Source organism: Heliangelus exortis, chromosome 18 (genome assembly GCF_036169615.1).
Source record: "Heliangelus exortis chromosome 18, bHelExo1.hap1, whole genome shotgun sequence".
NCBI lineage: Eukaryota > Metazoa > Chordata > Aves > Apodiformes > Trochilidae > Heliangelus > Heliangelus exortis.
The window spans coordinates 440,910-457,931 of record NC_092439.1 but is presented as its reverse complement, the minus strand read 5'-3'; the positions used below and the strand labels follow the sequence as shown (position 1 = coordinate 457,931).

Below are 17,022 nucleotides of genomic sequence, written 5' to 3'. Positions count from 1 at the left end.
CCTTTGGTGCCTGAGGGCTCAGAGGTTCGTTGCCCACCTTGGTTTCCCTCCCTCTGGCTCTCTTCCTGCTTGGACACTGTTGCTCCAGCGTTTTGCTGCCCTGGGCAGTAACAATCCTTGGGTTTCTCTCCTCCTGCAGGTCCTGTGCTGTGCCCCTTCTAACGTGGCAGTGGATAACCTGGTGGAGAGGCTGGCAGCCCACAGCACCCACAGCACCCGCAGCACCCACAGCACCCACAGCACCCGCAGCACCCGCATCCTGCGGCTGGGCCACCCCGCCCGCCTGCTGGAGCCCATCCAGCAGCACTCCCTGGATGCCATCCTGGCCCGTGGGGACAATGCCCAGATAGTGGCAGATATCAGGAAGGACATTGACCAGGCCTTTGTAAGTGATCCCTGCACCACACCCTGGCTTAACAGGCCCTGACCTGCCAGCCGGGGCTGCTGGGTCTCCACCCCCAGGGAACAATTCTGCCACTTCTTGCACTGTCTCAGAAGGCAGTCACCACAGTCAGGATGCCCCAAAATCTGTGCCTGGAGGCAAATCACAGTCACTGGTCCTGATGGGAGCCCTGGCCAGCCTGTACCCTGGTGTTTGTGGGTTCACAAGCCCAAGGTGACCATCCCAGTCTGGATCTTACCATACACAGGCAGGGACAGGAGACTGGTGGGATGAGGCTCTCCCTGTGCTCAGTCAGCAGGAGAGAGGGAAGGAGCAGCAGCACAGTGCATGGACTAAGAGCAGGGGGGAATGGTGTGGCCTGGATTCATCCCATTTACTCTGGCTGGGAAGCTTTTAACCTGACCTTGGAGGAAAGGAACCAGGTTGCAATCCTGGCAGTTTTAGAACTGGCTTCCAGCCTGAAAAGGTTCCTCAGAGAGCCTCTGCCAGAGCCTCCACAGTGACCTGCCAGCAGTGCTCCTCTTCATCTGCTGTAGAAGGAGCTGAGGGCAAAACTCCTGGCCAAATTCCTCATAGAAGTGGCAAAATTCATAATAATTCCTGCTGCGTGGGGAGATGCTGCAGTGCCCTGCACTCCAGATTATCTGTCTGGTGTTGTTCATGCCATCCTCTTTACCAGAAACATTCACATCATTAATTCATTTCCTAACAAGATGTGTGGCTGTCCTGACACTCCCTCCCACTCAGCCACCTCAAGTAGAAAGCAGAGTACACTATAAAAATCCAGCCTTAATTTCTTCTTTCACAACCTAATTTTCCTAAATTTGATTGACACAGTAGCTCTCTTACTTGAGATGACAAGCTTTGATACTAATTAGCCTTTTTGCCTCCCTCCTCTGGCAGCAGCTTTGTCCAGAAGCCATTTTCCCAGTGCATCCAGAGTTCTTGCACATAAATTAAGGGAAGAAGAGGGTATCTGAGGGCTGGGTAAAGTTGGACTTGCATTTTTCCTCCACCCCTTTGTTTCTCCTTCTCTTACCTGCTCAGGCACTCCAGGATATCAGCTTCTGGAATGATGCAGCCCCCCAGTTCCTGAACAGGAAGGGCAGAGGGGTCCAGTGACATGAGCAGGGTCAGCCAGGCAGATCCAGAGCAATGAGGCAGTTCCCCCAGAAAGGACACCAGACCCAGGACACAGGCCCTATAGGTCAGGGAGGGGGCAAGGTCTGGCCTTAAATGCAGCTCCCAGAGCAGCCAGGGTGTGGGTGGGGACCCAAGGAGGTGGGTCAGGACAATTAGAACCTGCTGACACCCATAGAGCCCTAATGAGGAGGGGGGTGGGATTCATCCCACTGCCAAACATCCTCTGTGGGGCTGACAGGGCTGTGGGACCCCTGGGCTGGGATCCTCAGCTGCTCCCAGAGCTGAGAGTCAGGGGGATGTTCAGATCTCAGTGTATCAGAGAACAGTCCCTGCTGGCAATTTACTAACCAGATTTCTGCAGGGCAGGTGTAAGCCTTGGCCCCTCTGGCACCATCAGTTCCCAGCAGAAGGTCAGTGCTGACCTGGCTCAGCTCAGGGGGTGGTGCCCACCCTGTCCCTGTGGATCCAGCTGGGGACTGGGTGCTTGTGGGGTCTGCTGTCACCACATCAGTCTGGGACCCTCCTCTGTAACTTCAGAGCCTGTCAGCCAGCTTTGGCTGCACTTGACAGACATGCAGAGGTCTCACAGGTATTTGATACCTACAAGTTCAAGCAGAACAGGGGAGGCATAAATTCCCTTTTCCTAGGGGAAGGCTGCAGTGTGAGCTGAGCCACAATAGGCCCCAGGGAATCCATCCACAAGAGGCTGATTGTAGGAACCATCAGGTCTTATTGGTTTGGCTGCTTATAAAAGCTTCTCTCTGCAGCTTTTTCAGCTTTTTCAAGTCATCAGCCTTCCCTCCCAGGAAATATTCCCATTTTCCACCTGAGAGTGCTGGTGGCTTGCTCAGGGTGACTTGCAGTGAGCACTGTTCTGTCCATTGTCTCAGAGCTGCTGGCCAGGGAAGCTCCAGCAGCCAGTGGTGATGATTTGATGTGTTTTATTTAATAGGTGTTGCTACAACAAGCCATGAGCCTGTCTAGATATTGCTCTGACTCATTTACTGCAGCTCAGAGACACCTTTTTAAAAATGCAAGGCTGCTTCTTTGGCTGGACATGGAGCAGTCAGCCTGGGGAGATCTGCTTCAAGGTCACTTGGAGCCAGAGGGTCCTTGCTTCTTCCAAATGAGATAGGAAGTCCTGGTTCCTCACCCAACAAAGGCACAAGACCTTTCTTCCCTCTAAGCCTCATCACCAGTACACATTCCTCCCTGCTTTGAGCCCCAAAGCTGCCCTCAGATGTCCTGAAGCCTCTGACCTCCTCCCTGCTGCTCTCTGGGGCACTGGGAATGTACCAGGCAGAGCAGGGAGGGCTGCACAGAGGATTTAAAGATAGGATTTATGGGCACTGATGTTCTCATTTTGCTGCTTCCTGCTCAGAGCCTGGGGTTGTGTTGAAATGCTTCATCTTTTGCACAGACAGAAATTTTCCTTGTGCTTCAGGCAACACTGGTTGTGGAAGGCAGGGCTTGGGGAGAGCAACCAAGATGAGCCCGTGTGTCCTGGTGGACACAGGCTGTATCCAGGTTCTTTGGTTACCTGAGAAGCTGGAGACACCCCTAGAAACAGTTTGTGCTGTCTTGATTTTTCTGTTCTGTAGGCAAAAAGCAAAAAGGCTCAAGACAAGGGGGAGCGGAGCCATTTTCTCAGTGAGATCAAGGCACTGAGGAAGGAGCTGAAGGAACGGGAAGAAACTGCCATGGCTGCAGCCCTGACCCATGCCAGTGTCATCCTGGCTACCAACACAGGTCTGAGATCCTCTTGTTCTTTGCAGGCTGTTACCTGAGTTGCCAGGACTCACCTGAGCTGAGTGCCCTGCAGTGCAGCAGGAGGGAGGCTCAGTCTTCCTGCTCAGGTCCTTTCTGTGACTGATGGAACAGCACACGTGTCCCTGGCCTCACTTTGCAGGTGTTGGGTTAGTTCTGGGGTGACTCACAGGACCTGTGCTCCAGGTGTTACACCCAGGGCCCATTTAAAACTCTTCGGATTTGGTTTCTCAGGGATTGTTTGCTGAAAAGAAACATCAGTAATTTTAGGTCGTGAAAAAGAACCCGATGGGGCATTCAGAAGTTACTTGTGGGAGGGTTAGAGATAAAAACCTCCTGTGCATTGTTTGCTGGGAATTGGCCACTCTCTTCTTTCAGCTTTGCCTGCAACAATGAGGAGGTTTCCTTTTGTCAAACTGAGAGATGGGATTGTCCCCTGGGGCTGGGGGTCTTGCTGGCCAGGGGGCAATTCTGTTTCAGCAAATTCTGTGCAATTCTGCTTCTGCAAAAGGGGTGGACAAACAGGAGGCTTAAATTTTGTGTTTTTCTCAGTTGCTGATATTTGCCTGAAACCACACAGTTTGATGGGAATTATGGTTTATGCAAGCCAAAGTGCTCTGTTGCTAGGATCAGCAGGGAGAGAATTGAATCATAGCAGTGCACGGGGGCATCAGTGACCTTTAGTTAATAGGAGTTCAGTAAAGTCAAGTCAGGCTGTAAGGGAGGAAACCCATCTGCACAGCTGCACCCAGGCTGCTACTGTCATTTTTAGATAGAGAGAATATTTCTACTTCTTCCACCTTCAGCTTCACAGCAGAATTGTGAAGTTCAGGTATATGCCTCTTGGTACCAGAGTGGGTTCATACAGGCTCAAAAATTTTTTTAGAAAGGAAAACACGGTGTCTCAGATGACAAACAGAAACTTCTCAACTGATGCAAAGCTGTGGAGGGAGCAGGAGTCAGAGCAGCAAAGCAGCATCCCCCTGCTCAGAGCTGCCAGAGCATGGGAGCTTTGGAAAAAACATTCCTCTGAACACTGAATGAAAATCTCCTCGTCTGGCGTGCTTAAACCTCCTCTCCTCCTTCTGCAGCCCTTTTCTTATGATGTTTTTAAAGCTTCTGAAGTGCACAGTTCTGCTCAAGGTGTGGGTCAGCCTCGGGTGGTGTCTGGATCCTGGCAGGGCTGCTGTGGCAGCACAGATGGACATCTGGGGGGGAGGAACAGGCCCTGCTGGGGGGGTCTGATCACAGGGCTCCTCTGCTGCTTCTCCTTCTCCTGAGGAAGGACAGAGCAGCCCAGCTGGGGTCTGCAGGGCAGAGGAGGCAGGGTCTGAACTGCTCTTTCCTCTGGGTGAGCCTCCAGCCCATCATCCTTTTAGTTTTGGTTGGTGAGGGGGTTCTGTTTGCATTCGAGGGCAGAAGGGAGGTGGGTGTTCATCAGTGGTTTTGCTCTGCTCCTGCTCTGGGTGAAGCATTCCCATTCCAGCATATCCTTCTGTTTGTCATCTGGGTTTCACTGTTGTTTTTCAAAGACACTTGAAAGCTTTTGGGCCCAGATGTTGGGGCAAGGAAGGACAACCAGAAGTTGGCAAAAACACTTGTGACATACACAAGTGTATGTGTGTATGTATCTGGCATGACTACAGAGCTGAATTCCTAAATCTCTGCAAAGAAGCATTACTTTACCTGCCTCCCTCCATCACAATTAAAGGGTGTTTGTTTTAAAAGCAGGTTGCTGGCTCTTCTGTGCTTCCTGCTAAGCTGTGCACCCTCTCCTTAAATTAGGTGCCTCCTCTGATGGGCCACTGAAGCTTCTCCCAGAAAATCACTTTGATCTGGTGGTGATAGATGAGTGTGCTCAGGCCCTGGAAGCCAGCTGCTGGATCCCTCTGCTGAAGGCTCCAAGGTGTATCCTGGCTGGGGACCACAAGCAGCTGCCCCCCACCATCATCTCCAACAAGTAAGGAGTGGTTCATGGTCCTGACTCCTGTTAGAGCTCCTGCAGGCCTCAAATGCTAAGACATTTCATTAATGTGGGTTATTTATTGTGAGCTGGTTTTGGTCATACCACCAGAATTGTGTTTGAATTCTTTGTTTTCTCTCTGTTGAGCAAAGTAATTTTGAGAGTGCCTGGAAAAGTTGTTCAAAAAAAACAATTTAAACCAATCCCATCAGCCATTCACACTGGTGAAGTGGTAAGCAAAGAGAAGGTAAAAAGAACAGAGATACAGATGCTGGTTTCACAGACCAGAATCTATATACAAACATTAAAATATTTGTTTTTAAGAAAGATAATCTGTTTTTCTACATGTGATTCCCACTTGCCTGACAAGCAGGGTGGTCTGGCTCACCTCCTTGTTGCTGACTGCAGACTCCATAGAGTGAATTCAGGTTTATGCTCAGCTTAATCCAGGTCTTCTCTTCCCTTTGTTAAATTCTGCTTCTGTGGCTCCACATTTATTTAAGGTATTGGTGTGGGAGTTTTCCCACCATGGTCCTGCAAGGGGTTATCACACACCCAACAGTGATTATAAAGCCTCACAACCTGCTCATTAAGAACAATTAGTTTGTGGGAAAGATCTGTGGCTGCTGTAAATTGCTTGTGCTTCAAGGGGAATACTCCAGAGAGCACCAGGGAGCCCCTGGGTGGTTGAAAATACAAATGTGCTCCTGTGTATCTATCTCTAGGTCTGGAGTTACTGACCTGTCATGGTGCAGAAGAAGTAGGGCTGCCTTTGTTAACTTTCTCTCCTGCTTCCTCCCCCCGAAAAGTTTGAGTGTATCCTGTGACCCCCAGGTGCTGACAGGCTTGGCCCAGCTTTGAAGGGAAGCAGATTTTCTTCAGCAGCTCTCCAGAAGCTCCAGGGCTCCTGCCCAGCTGCTTGTCCTGCTCACTCATGAGGGCTGATGCCAGGAGCCTTTGCTGGTGCTGCATTGTGGAGGCAACAGCAAAAAGTTCCTCCCTGATAGGACCCATCTGCTGCATACCTGCTGGGTCTCCTCCAGGCCCTGCTTGAGGAGCTGTGCTTTTTGAGTTTTGAGTTTGTTTGACTTTTGCAGTAGCTGCCACTGCTTCACATCTCTGCTGTGGTCAGAGGTGATCATCACCTTCTCTTTCCCCATCAGAAACCCTGTCTTGCTCCTTGGATGAGTATGACTTGTGCCAGGCTGGTTGTCCTCACTGCTCCCGTTGCTTCTCTCTCCAAAGAGGTGGCCACTTTAGCTGTGTGTCTTGCATGGTTTCTTTCCCTGTTTTTAAAATCCCAGCTGCACAAGAAGCTGGGCAGTGTAAAATGAAAAGGGAGCATGGGCAGCAGTCAGATCCTCCCCCCTGGTGGAGTCTGTGCAGGGCTGTTGGATGGGAGGTCAGCTCCCAGCCCCTGGGGGGTAATCCCTTTTAGTTGAGGAGCTTCCAGGGTAGTTAAACACAGTGTCACTCTGTGCCCTCCCCAAAGCTCAGGAGATTGAAAATAAAACAGAGCAGAAAGCAAGCGTGCCTGAATCAATAGTGTTCACAGATTTATAGCTCAGCCTGGCTTGCCAGTAAATTACCATCTGAAAAGCTTGCTACATTAAATAAAATTATTGCTGAAGGCATCAGCAGGTCCATGGCCCAGGGCCCATGGTCAGCCAGGACACACATCACCAGAGCTCAGCCTTTTGGAAGATTTAAATGCAAAAGGGACTTCAGCTTATGGAAAGCATTATGGGCTGTGCTCCCAAATGCTGCTGCTCTCCAGGCAAGTCTCTGGTTTAGCCTGAACAGCAAAGCTGGTACAGTGCAGACCCCTGGGATCTGCAGAGGGTTTAAACAGCAGTGATGAGCATTTGTCCTGTAGGAGACACCTGGGATGACACAAGTTACCCCTGTAGAAAGCAAAACTGCCTCGTGCTGAATGGAGTTTCTTTCTTTCAAGTTCTGCTGCTGTCTGGTGAACAGCCTTGCCAGCTGGTGGTGAGAAGTGCACTGAGGTCCTTTGGCTCCATCACCTCCTGATTAAATGCAAAAGCTGACAGAGTTTCATCACTTAGAACAACTTTTTTGCAAAATCCCCTTACTTTTCAGACAAACGCCTTCAAAAATTATTATCTCTTTTCGTTGCAGCCTTCTGCCTCCATCTTGTTAGGTATTTCCGGAGATCAAATGCAGGCACCAAATCACCTGCTGGCTCCTCTTTGGTTAAAGAAAAACTCCAAGCTGTTTCCAGGGGTGATTCATGCAGAGGACTCAAACCCTCCCGCCCACCTTCCCCTTCTCCTCCATTGATGACAGCAGACCTGAGGTGTGTGGGCTCCTATTTTTGGGGCCTCAGTGAAGGGTCTAAAGTTAGCCAGGATGAATCTGGGCTGCCAGCAGGATCCTCTGTTACTCTGTGTGTGAAGTTGGTCCTGCTGCAGTGGGAAGGCTCTTCTGGCCAGGAATATTGGGTACTTTGTAGGCAGCAGCCTACTCCAAAGCTCATGGACATTTCCCTCAAGCCTCCCCCTGGTTTTTGGCCTGGTCCCAGGGGGCATCACAATGCCAGGATTTGTTCTACTGTCTGACAGGAACATTTTTCCCCCCCTTGTTTTCATTTTAGTCCTTGTTTTTTTCTGACATCCTAATTAATCTGTCTCCGCATCAGGGCTTTGATTCATTAATTTGTTCTTACACTCTCCAGCTATTTGCAGATACTTATCAGACCTCTTGCTCTCAGCTTGTTCCTTAGACACACAGAGGAATATTTTGCCATCTTGTTTGTTAGCAGTCAGTCTGGATGTCTGCACTATCCCAAATCCCTGGATATCCAGAGAAGGGGAGAGTTCTGCACAGCCTCACTTCCTTTGACTTCACCTGCTTGTACTTTAGGTACCTTAAAGGAGATACTCCAACTCATCAGGTGCCTGATTCTCTCTGTCCAGCCTATTATCCCAATTTAATTTTTCTAAAGCAATTGATACCTAAAAAGCTTTTTGCTCCGTGCTCTTATGATTTTGTTGGCACAGAAATCAACCCTTGTAGGAATGAATTGAGTGGTCGGCTAATTGGAAATTTATTAACAGGTGAAATCTTAGCAAGCAGTTTAATATCCTCATTATTAATTCAACACAGAACCTGATGTAGATCCCTGTGGTGGAAGCTGTGCTGCTAGTGTGTAGAAGAGCAATATTTCTAAGGCTCAGTGTGAGGCTTAATGCCTCCCCCATGCTTTGCTGTATATCATTATGAGAAACACTTCAGAATATTTATTGCTGAAAAACCACCAGGGTTTTCCTGCCAGTTCTGTGGGAAAAACAGCTTTAGGCTTGCTCTTAGGTTAGGGGAGCTGCAGAGGTCTCATGGCCAACCTCAGCTTGGTTCATGATCAGCAGCAAAATGCACTGTGCAGCTGGAGACCTCTGTTTGGTAAAGCACAAGAGCCTCACTGCAAACCTGCCAGCCCTCCTCCTGCCTGTGGGGCTGGCTGTGCTGCTCATCAGCTCTGGTGCTCCTTTCCCTCACAGCAGCCTTGGGAAAGCAGCTCTGGCCCTGCAGTTGTGTCCATTCCAAGCTCATGACCCCTTTGGGTTTTTTTCCTCCCCCATTTGCTGCGTTCTGTGATTCAGCAAGGAGGAGACTGGGCTTCTTGGAAAGATCTACTCTGGCTTTTGCCTTCTGCAGTTTTAATCAATCTGAGGCTCTCAGGGCATTCCCCAGGCTCCAGCCCAGCAGCAGCCCTGGTGCCATGGGGTAAGGTGATGCTCCCCAGAGCAGTCACTGCAGACCTGCTCTGCCTCTTTCCCCAAGCTGTTCTCTATCATTTCATCATCACTCTGCTTTGTTCTGGTAGCAGCCAGAGCCCCTCAGCAGGAGCCACAGTCCTGGGCAAGGCACTGGACACACAGCAGGAAAAATATCTTCTGGTTTGGAATGCTCAGGATGTGAAATCAAAGTGCAGCAGTTCTTGTCCTGCTCCCCTGGATGGTACCATTAGGTGATGCTGCTAACGAGCCCTTTCTCTAGGGTGAAGAGGAAGCAATTAGGCTCCTGGAGGCTTTATTTCATTATTAATTTGTGTCACAGATAGAAGGACAGAACCTTTGCCAGAGGTGATGTTGGTTTTCTTAGTGGGTGATGAAATGCATTGGTGCATTTGTCTGGGCTGAGCAGCCTGGAGTGATGGGAACACCACAGGTCTGGCTGTGGTGACACCCCAGTGTCCTGAGCTCTGAGATGAGCTGAGTCTGGGCCACCAGCAGTGTTACCCTGACAGCTCTGGTGCAGGATGGTCATGGGGTGAGCCTACAGGTGAGGGGGGTTTGTTCTGGAGCTGTTTCCTTACACAGAGGTGTTGGGGGTCCCAGGGCACGGCGCTGGTGGAGCCGGTGGTCCGCACAAGGTCACCTCTGTCCCCCAGCTCCTCAGACAGCCAGACTCCACTCGTGCCTTGTTCTTCCCCTGCAGGGCAGCTGCTGAGGGCCTCTCCCTGAGCCTGATGGAGCGTCTCCTGCAGAGGTACGGGGAGCAGGTGGTGAGGATGCTGAGGGTGCAGTACCGCATGCACCAGGACATCATGCACTGGGCTTCCACCGAGCTCTACGGCGGCCGCCTCACCGCTCACCCCTCTGTGGCACAGCATTTGCTCAAGTAAGTGACTCCCTCTGGGCTGGTGCATGAGCAGAGGTGTCTTTGTCACCCCCTCCTCTGCAGTTTGTCCCTTCCTGTGGTGGAGCCTTCCCTCCCTCCTGGCCCTGCAGTAGTGTTTCTCTTCTGTGTCCTCCTCTGGAGCGACGAACAACAAAATAAATCGTCCCTGCTGCAGGCACACCCCAAGCCCTGCTTCCCTGACAAACTCTTCATCGAGGGCAGGACCAGCCACCAGACTTCTACTGTGTCCCCACATGTCCACAGGATTACCAGGGCAGTGTGTGTCCCCTCAGTGTCCCAAGAGCCACATCAGAAAGAAGGTTCCCTTTCCAGCTTGGAGAGTTCCACTGCCAGGACAGGTCTGAGGGCATGGGATCCATTCCTTGCCTGCAGTGCTTTCCCATTTCTCTGCTAATTTAAAGAAAGTGACTGGTATTCCATTTCCATTGCACCCTGGGACAGGCAGTTGTTTGCCAACACACGCTGTGACTGTCAATAATTGGTGCTTTTTAAAACTGCAGTCAGTGCAGTTCTGGGAGGCAGATGGGAAAACATTGATTTTTCTCTGCTGGAGAAGCATAAAATGTTGCAGGGTTTGTCTGCAAGGGGCTCTTGTATTGTTAGCAATACTGTTTGTAAAATGCAGATATTTCAGAATCAGAAAAAATTATATGCCCCTAAAATCTTTCTCTTTCATAGCAGTTCCTGTTTTGGACAGAGAGAGATGGAGAACCCATTTTATCACACATTTGTTTCAAAATAATCTTACTTGTGAGGAGTTTGAGCAGGAGACTTGGCTGTGGAGGGTGAGGGTTGTGTTCAGGGCAACCCCAGCACCCTGGTGAACAGGGGCTGCAGCCATCCTGGGGGTTCTGCTCAGGTCAGCCATGGGAAGAGCTTGTCCTCTGAGCTCTGCTGTGCCACCAGACTGGGGAAGGTGCATCCTGGGCTCTTCTGCAGGGGCTTTGGCTCCCTGGTGTAGCTGCACTCATCTCCAGACCTTCTCAGCCAGGCAATGATTGCTTCAGACAGGAGAAAAATGAGTTTCTGTTCAGGAGAGGAAAGTTTTGTTGTCAGTGGAGTGAGTAATGTCCTCTTCCCAAGCTGTCAGTTCAGCTTGCAGCTTCCTCAGGCTTTAAAGTATGGTTTACTAAGTTTTACATTTTTTTTTTTTATGCAGCAGCTTTAGCTGTAGGAATGATGTGAGAGCTCCAATCCCTCTGTGGTTCTCTGCGCTTTCTTCTCTTGCCCAACAGCACTGCTGTCAAATCTCTGCTAACACTTCAGGCACTGCTTCCTCTGAACACCACAACAAACCCCAGACAGCAGCTGCCACATCTCCCTGGCTCTGCACATCTTCCCTGGCAATTCAAGCAAGACACCAACACCCCCACGCTGTGCCCCTGCCTTGCAGGGATGGGCTCTGCAGCCCAGCTCAGGAGGAAGCTCTCCAGGGCTCTCAGCTCTTCCTTTGCATTCTGGGGGGGCATTTAAATGGCAATGCCATGGTGCAGAGCAATGGTGGCTTTCCAGCTCTGGCTGCCTGGCATTGCCAGACTCCTCTGGGCCTCTCGGGTCCTGCTGTCCTTCCTGCCACTGACCCCAGGACCCCTGGAGGCACCAGCAGAGCTCTTCAGTGCAAAGGCATCCAAAACCTGGTGGAGCAGGAAGGGGGAAACCTCAGCTCCCAGTTTCTGTCATTCTTCACCATCTCCAGAGCCAATCTTCCTGGATTTTCACCCCACGGGACACAGCTGTTGGTCTGCAGCCTCCAAGTGCTACCCAGCTGGGTTTTCCCTCTGTCCTTGCCAGCAGTAAGCAACACCATAGCTGATCATCCCTTTGGCATCATTGTTAACTGGCCCTTTCCCAAATATCTTGTGCAGGGACCTGCCAGGTGTCACCTCTACAGAAGAGACCACAATTCCCTTGCTGCTTATAGACACTGCTGGCTGTGGCCTCTTTGAGCTGGAGGTGGAAGATGAGCAGTCCAAAGGGAATCCAGGTACCATCCTTCACCTAAAGCTGAGACATGTCCTGAGGGTTGTGTTGGCAGCTGCAGGCAGGACATGGCTTGGCCCTTCCTGGCTGCCAAAGGGGAGGTGGGGAGGTTTCCTCAGGCTCTGCCTGTTCCATCCCTCCTGCTCTCTGCCCTAGGGGAGGTCCAGCTGGCTGGTTTGCACATCCAGGCCTTGGTGGAAGCTGGTGTGAAGGCACGAGACATTGCTGTTGTGGCCCCCTACAACCTCCAGGTGAGATGCTCTGCTCCTGGCACAGAGGTGGGGTCAAACCTTGATGTCCACAATGTTCTGAGAGGGACGAAGGTGGAAATCAGCAGAGCCAAAGTGTATAATCAGCATTTCTTCCAACTTCTCCACCTTGAAGCCACTTGAGGGCATGGCAAGAGGAGATGTTAGTCAGGTATCTTCCACTCTCAGTACTTGGCCTCCAGATGTGAGCACTCATCTTGGTGGGTTTGGGAAGAAGGGACTTGACCAAACCAGTGCCAATGCAGTCCTTTGCACCCTGTGCTCTTTAAAAAGCAGCTCTTGGTGTTTTTCAGGTGGACATGCTGAGAGAGCACCTTTGCCACAGGTACCCAGAGCTAGAAATCAAATCAGTTGATGGCTTCCAAGGAAGAGAGAAAGAGGCAGTGATCCTCTCCTTTGTGAGATCCAACAAGAAAGGTGAGAGCTCTCTGCTGGGCAGATACTCCCTGGGGAGTGGGACAGAAATGGAGACTGTGTGGATGCTCAAAGGGCCCTCATCATGTTGCTGAGTGCTGTGCTTTGTTTGCAGTTCTGGCAGTCTATAGCACTTTGCTCTTAATTAATTTACTGGCAAGAACCTTCCTTTCCAGCTTTTTTTTTTCACATGCACAGTATTTGCTGTCTCAGTTGCAGAGGAGGGCTCCTGGGCAAGGCAGCAGGTAAAAAGGAAGGCAGAGCTGCTGACTTTGAACATTTCCAGGCTATTGAGGCCTCAGAAATTATTGAAACCAGGGCCCTAAGAATGGCACACGTCAGGTTAGCACCACGTTTACTGGAGTGCTGAGCACTTCTCTCGGAGGGTGAAAATTTGGGGGGCTCATTTTCTTGGCTTTGAAGCCAATTTTTTGCACCACTTCCCTGAAGAAAGCAAGCAGGAGCTGGCATGGCAGGTCATGCACAGAGAAAATGCTTCTTTGGGAGCAAAATCTAGAGCGGAAAATCGAGTTCTTTTCTATCAGCAGCAGAAGTTAATAGCTGGAAAAAAAAAATCTGCTGCTCTGGAGCCTCAGGGCTCTGTGCTGAAGGGTTCTGTGACAGCCAGGGGATGAGAGGGGACACTCCATGAGCCACTGTGCCCATTTCAAACCCTCAGTGAGACTCACCCAGCCCTTGCTCTGCTCCCTCTGCTGCCAGTGCTGCCGTGGGTGTGTGGGGAGGGGTGGTGGTGAGGAGGAAATGAAGGGAGAGGATGCATGGAAGGAGGAGGCTTCTTTTTTCTTTTTTCTCTTTTCTTTTTTCTTTTTTCCTTTTTGAGAAAGCCAAGAGTGAGAGAAGCAGCACTGGGGAGCATGGAGGTGGGGGACAGGACTAAGAATAGTCCTGAGTGACTCAGCTTTGCTGAGTGGGAGCTGGGGCCCTCCGTGAAGGTGTGTGTCCCCTTCCTGGGCATGGCTGGTAGCCAAGGCTCAGCCACCCTGCAGGGGTCACTCCCTTTCCCTGGGGACACAAATCACCTTCTCCTGATGTCTGGGCACGGCTCTGGTCTGCACAGGACACAGGAGATGTTGTCAGTGCCCTCTGAGGTCCTTGGGAGAAATCCAGACCCTTTTTGCAGCTCAGCACAGGGGAAGAAACCTTGACCCTGTCCCTCTGCAGCCATTCCCACTCCAGCAGGAAACCCTCTGGCTGGAGCAGAGGGCTCAGCCTTGCCCTCAGCCCACATCAGAGGGGCTGGAGATGCTTCTCTAAGCTACAGAGCACAGAGGGGCTCACCCACACCCTGGTCCTCAAAGGCAGTGCAGACCATGGCAAGGCAGGGCAGGAGCAGAGCCAGGCTGGTCACTGCACCAGCAGAGATGTTGATTTCTTCCCCACTGGCCTCTGCTTTATCCCCAGCAGCTGCAAACTCCAAAGCCACCCACACCACCCATCTCACTCACTGATCCTCCCTGAGTCATCCTGGCACTGGCTCACTCTTAGCTGCTCTTCTTCTAGAAAACAGCCAAAGAGCAGGAGCAAACCTTGCAGAGCTGCCTGAAGGCTTCTGGGTTAAACCCTCAGGGGCAGTCGGGCAGGACCAGGTGTTATTCCTTTACCTGTGTCACCAGGTGGGCAGCTTCCACCTCACTCTGTGCTGTGTCTGCTCCCAGGGCCCAGCCTGACCTTGGGCCATCAGGAACCTATTTGAATCATAGAATGAATCAAAGAATGGTTTGGGTTGGAAGGGACCGTAAAGGTCATCCAGTCACACCCCTACATGGTCAGGGACTCCTCTCACCAGCCCAGGGGGCTCCAAGCCCCATCCAACCTTCAACACTGCCAGGGATGGGGCAGCCACAGCTTCTGGGGGCAGCACCCTCACAGAAAAGATTTTTTTCCTTGTGTCTGAGCTAAATCTCCCCTCTTCCAGCTTAAAACCATCACCCTTTGTCCTGTCACTCCATCTCCTTGTCAAAAATCCCTGTAGCCCCTTCAGGGGCTGGAAGGCCATGTGCCATCCCTCCTCCTCCCAGCCCCAGCAGCAGAGTGAGGACCCCATGAGACAGAGGCAGAAAGACAGAGGTGACAGCGAGAGCCAGGGAGCAGAGCCCAGCAAGCACTGACCCTTCAGTCCTTGGGGCCACATCCCTGCACCCCCTGATGGGCTCCTCTCCCTGGTTGGGTTTCTCTCCCCACCCAGGTGAGGTGGGCTTCCTCGCCGAGGACCGTCGGGTCAACGTGGCGGTGACCCGCGCGCGGCGGCACGTGGCCATCGTCTGTGACAGCCAGACAGTGAGCACCCAGCCCTTCCTCCAGCGCCTGCTGGGACACTTCAGCCAGCACGGGGAGGTGCGAACTGCCTTCCAGTACCTCGACAACCTCGTCCCCCAAAACTACCCCACGGGAGGACGGGGCGAGCGGGGACGCCCCGGAGCAAAGCGCCCCAAAACACCCCCGGGGAAGAAACCCAACACGGGAGCACCCAAAGCTGGGTGCCAGGGGAAGGAAAAGGCACCCCCCTTCCCAGGAGCAGGGGGACAGAGTGTGGGGACAAAAGGGGATCAGCTCTCCCCAGAGACAGGAGGAGCAGGGGCACAGAGCACGGGGGTGACAGATGTTGCTGAGAGACTGAAGGCCACGCTGGAGGCCTTCCTGGAGAGCAGGGAGACGCAGATGGATTTCCCCCCCTCCCTCAGTTCCCATGCTCGGATGTTGGTTCACCTCCTGGCAGAGGAGCGGGGGCTGCAGCACCTCAGCACGGGGCAGGGCAGGGCCCGGTTCATCAGCGTGCGCAAGAAAGGGTCCACAGAGCCCCCCCAGGCTGCTGCCCCCGGCCCCTGCCAGGGGCTGCCCCTTGCTCCTCAGCCACAGCCTCCCTGCAGGGACACTCCTGGTCCTGCTGAGCCAGGGGGAAGCAGCCCCGGGAAGGTGGATCTGAAGAGCCTGCACCTGGAGAGGGTCCAGCGGGAGGAGGCAGCCAGGAAGGCCCGGGAGCCCGGAGCTGCCAGTCAGGGCAGCAGCAGCAGGAGAAAAGATAAAGGTAGGGCACTCTCTTTGTAAGCAGCAGAGTTCATGGACATCTTTGAATGGCTCCTGATACCAAATCCCCACGACCTTGGGATTCGTGTTGTGGAGCAGGGGATGTGGAAAGCTCCCTGCTGGTCACTGTGCAGGTGTGAGGACAGGCAGGAGCCCACCTCAGTTGGCTGCACTGGGGAGAGAGGGGGTTTGGGTGCCTGGGGGAATGTTTCAGTCCAAAAATCCCAAGCTGGGCACCCCTTCCCAGGAAGAGAAGCTCAAGAGTTAGGTGGGGGGCTCTCAAATGTAAGGAGGGGAAGAGAGGGGGGTACCTGGCCCATGTCAAAGCAGCCTCCTCAGCCTCAGACAGAGGGGCTGCAGCTGCACCTCGCTTGGGTTCCTTCTCCACTTCTGAGCAGGTGGTTCAGTGTCCAGGTGTCCTCCCCAGGAAAGCCATCAGCCTCCAGTGGAGCAGAAGAAGATATCGATGCTCTGATTGCTGCTGCTGTGAAAGCTGACACCACCTGTGGCTTCCCCTGCTGCCAGGCCAGCGTGACCACCCTGGGACAGCTCTGTCCCCACTGCAAGAGGAGCTACTGCCTCAGCCACCACATCCCCGAGGTACCCCGGGGCCAGGGGGGCTGGAGAGGAGCATGCAGTCAGGAGCTCAGCTGCTCACACCTGAGTGGGAGCTTCCTCCAGATGTTCAAAGTTCTGGAAAGAGACACTTAAACCATCCAAAAAAGCTGAGTTACCTGCTGTGCAGATCCCAGGAGAAAAATCACCTTTCTGTTTTGTTTCCTGTTAGCTGAGCTGTAAATAAATGGCTTTAGGGGGAGGTGCAGAGCAGGTGGAAGAGGAATCCCAGGCTCTGAGTAAAATCCCCTGATGCCCAGGAGTCCAAGAGTTCCCCAGCTGTGTCTGTTCTCTCTCTGGCAGGTTCATGGCTGTGGGGAGAAGGCCAAGGCCCAGGCCCGGCAGAGGATCAGCAGGGAAGGGGTTCTCTACCCTGGGAGTGGCTCCAAAGACAAATCCCTGGATCCTGCCAGGAGAGCTCACCTCCAGCGGCGCCTGGACAAGAAACTCAGTGAGCTGACCAGCCAGAGGAAGAGCAAAAAGAAAGAGAAGTGAAGGAGCCCAGGAGTTCTTTCCTAACTTCAAAGACACGGGGCAGACTAGAGAATCCAAAGATGCTACAGGGGCTGTGCTGAGCCCCAGAGGAAAAGGGGACACACACACACACACACCCCTTTTTTGGGTGGTAGAGAGCTTGGAGCCAAGGCAGAGGAAGGAGAGCAGCTCTGTCCCTGTCACCTAGTGACAGAGGGATGGATAGATGTACACAGGGAGGCTGGGGAATGCCAGGAAAACGGGTAATAAAACACTTAAAGCCA

At 52.5% G+C, this 17,022-nt stretch overlaps 1 protein-coding gene across 1 annotated transcript in view; it reads left to right on the top strand.

Moving 5' to 3' along the window:
- The window catches only part of IGHMBP2 (immunoglobulin mu DNA binding protein 2), a 22,982-nt gene extending 5,960 nt beyond the window's left edge, over positions 1-17,022 (top strand). The window contains exons 6-15 of the mRNA XM_071762471.1: positions 140-385; positions 3,148-3,295; positions 5,099-5,273; positions 9,738-9,920; positions 11,807-11,925; positions 12,078-12,172; positions 12,484-12,607; positions 14,811-15,650; positions 16,077-16,249; positions 16,568-17,022. Of these exons, the coding sequence (XP_071618572.1) occupies positions 140-385; positions 3,148-3,295; positions 5,099-5,273; positions 9,738-9,920; positions 11,807-11,925; positions 12,078-12,172; positions 12,484-12,607; positions 14,811-15,650; positions 16,077-16,249; positions 16,568-16,759 (2,295 nt within the window). The 3' untranslated portion in view covers positions 16,760-17,022. The remainder of the gene's footprint in view (positions 1-139; positions 386-3,147; positions 3,296-5,098; positions 5,274-9,737; positions 9,921-11,806; positions 11,926-12,077; positions 12,173-12,483; positions 12,608-14,810; positions 15,651-16,076; positions 16,250-16,567) is intronic.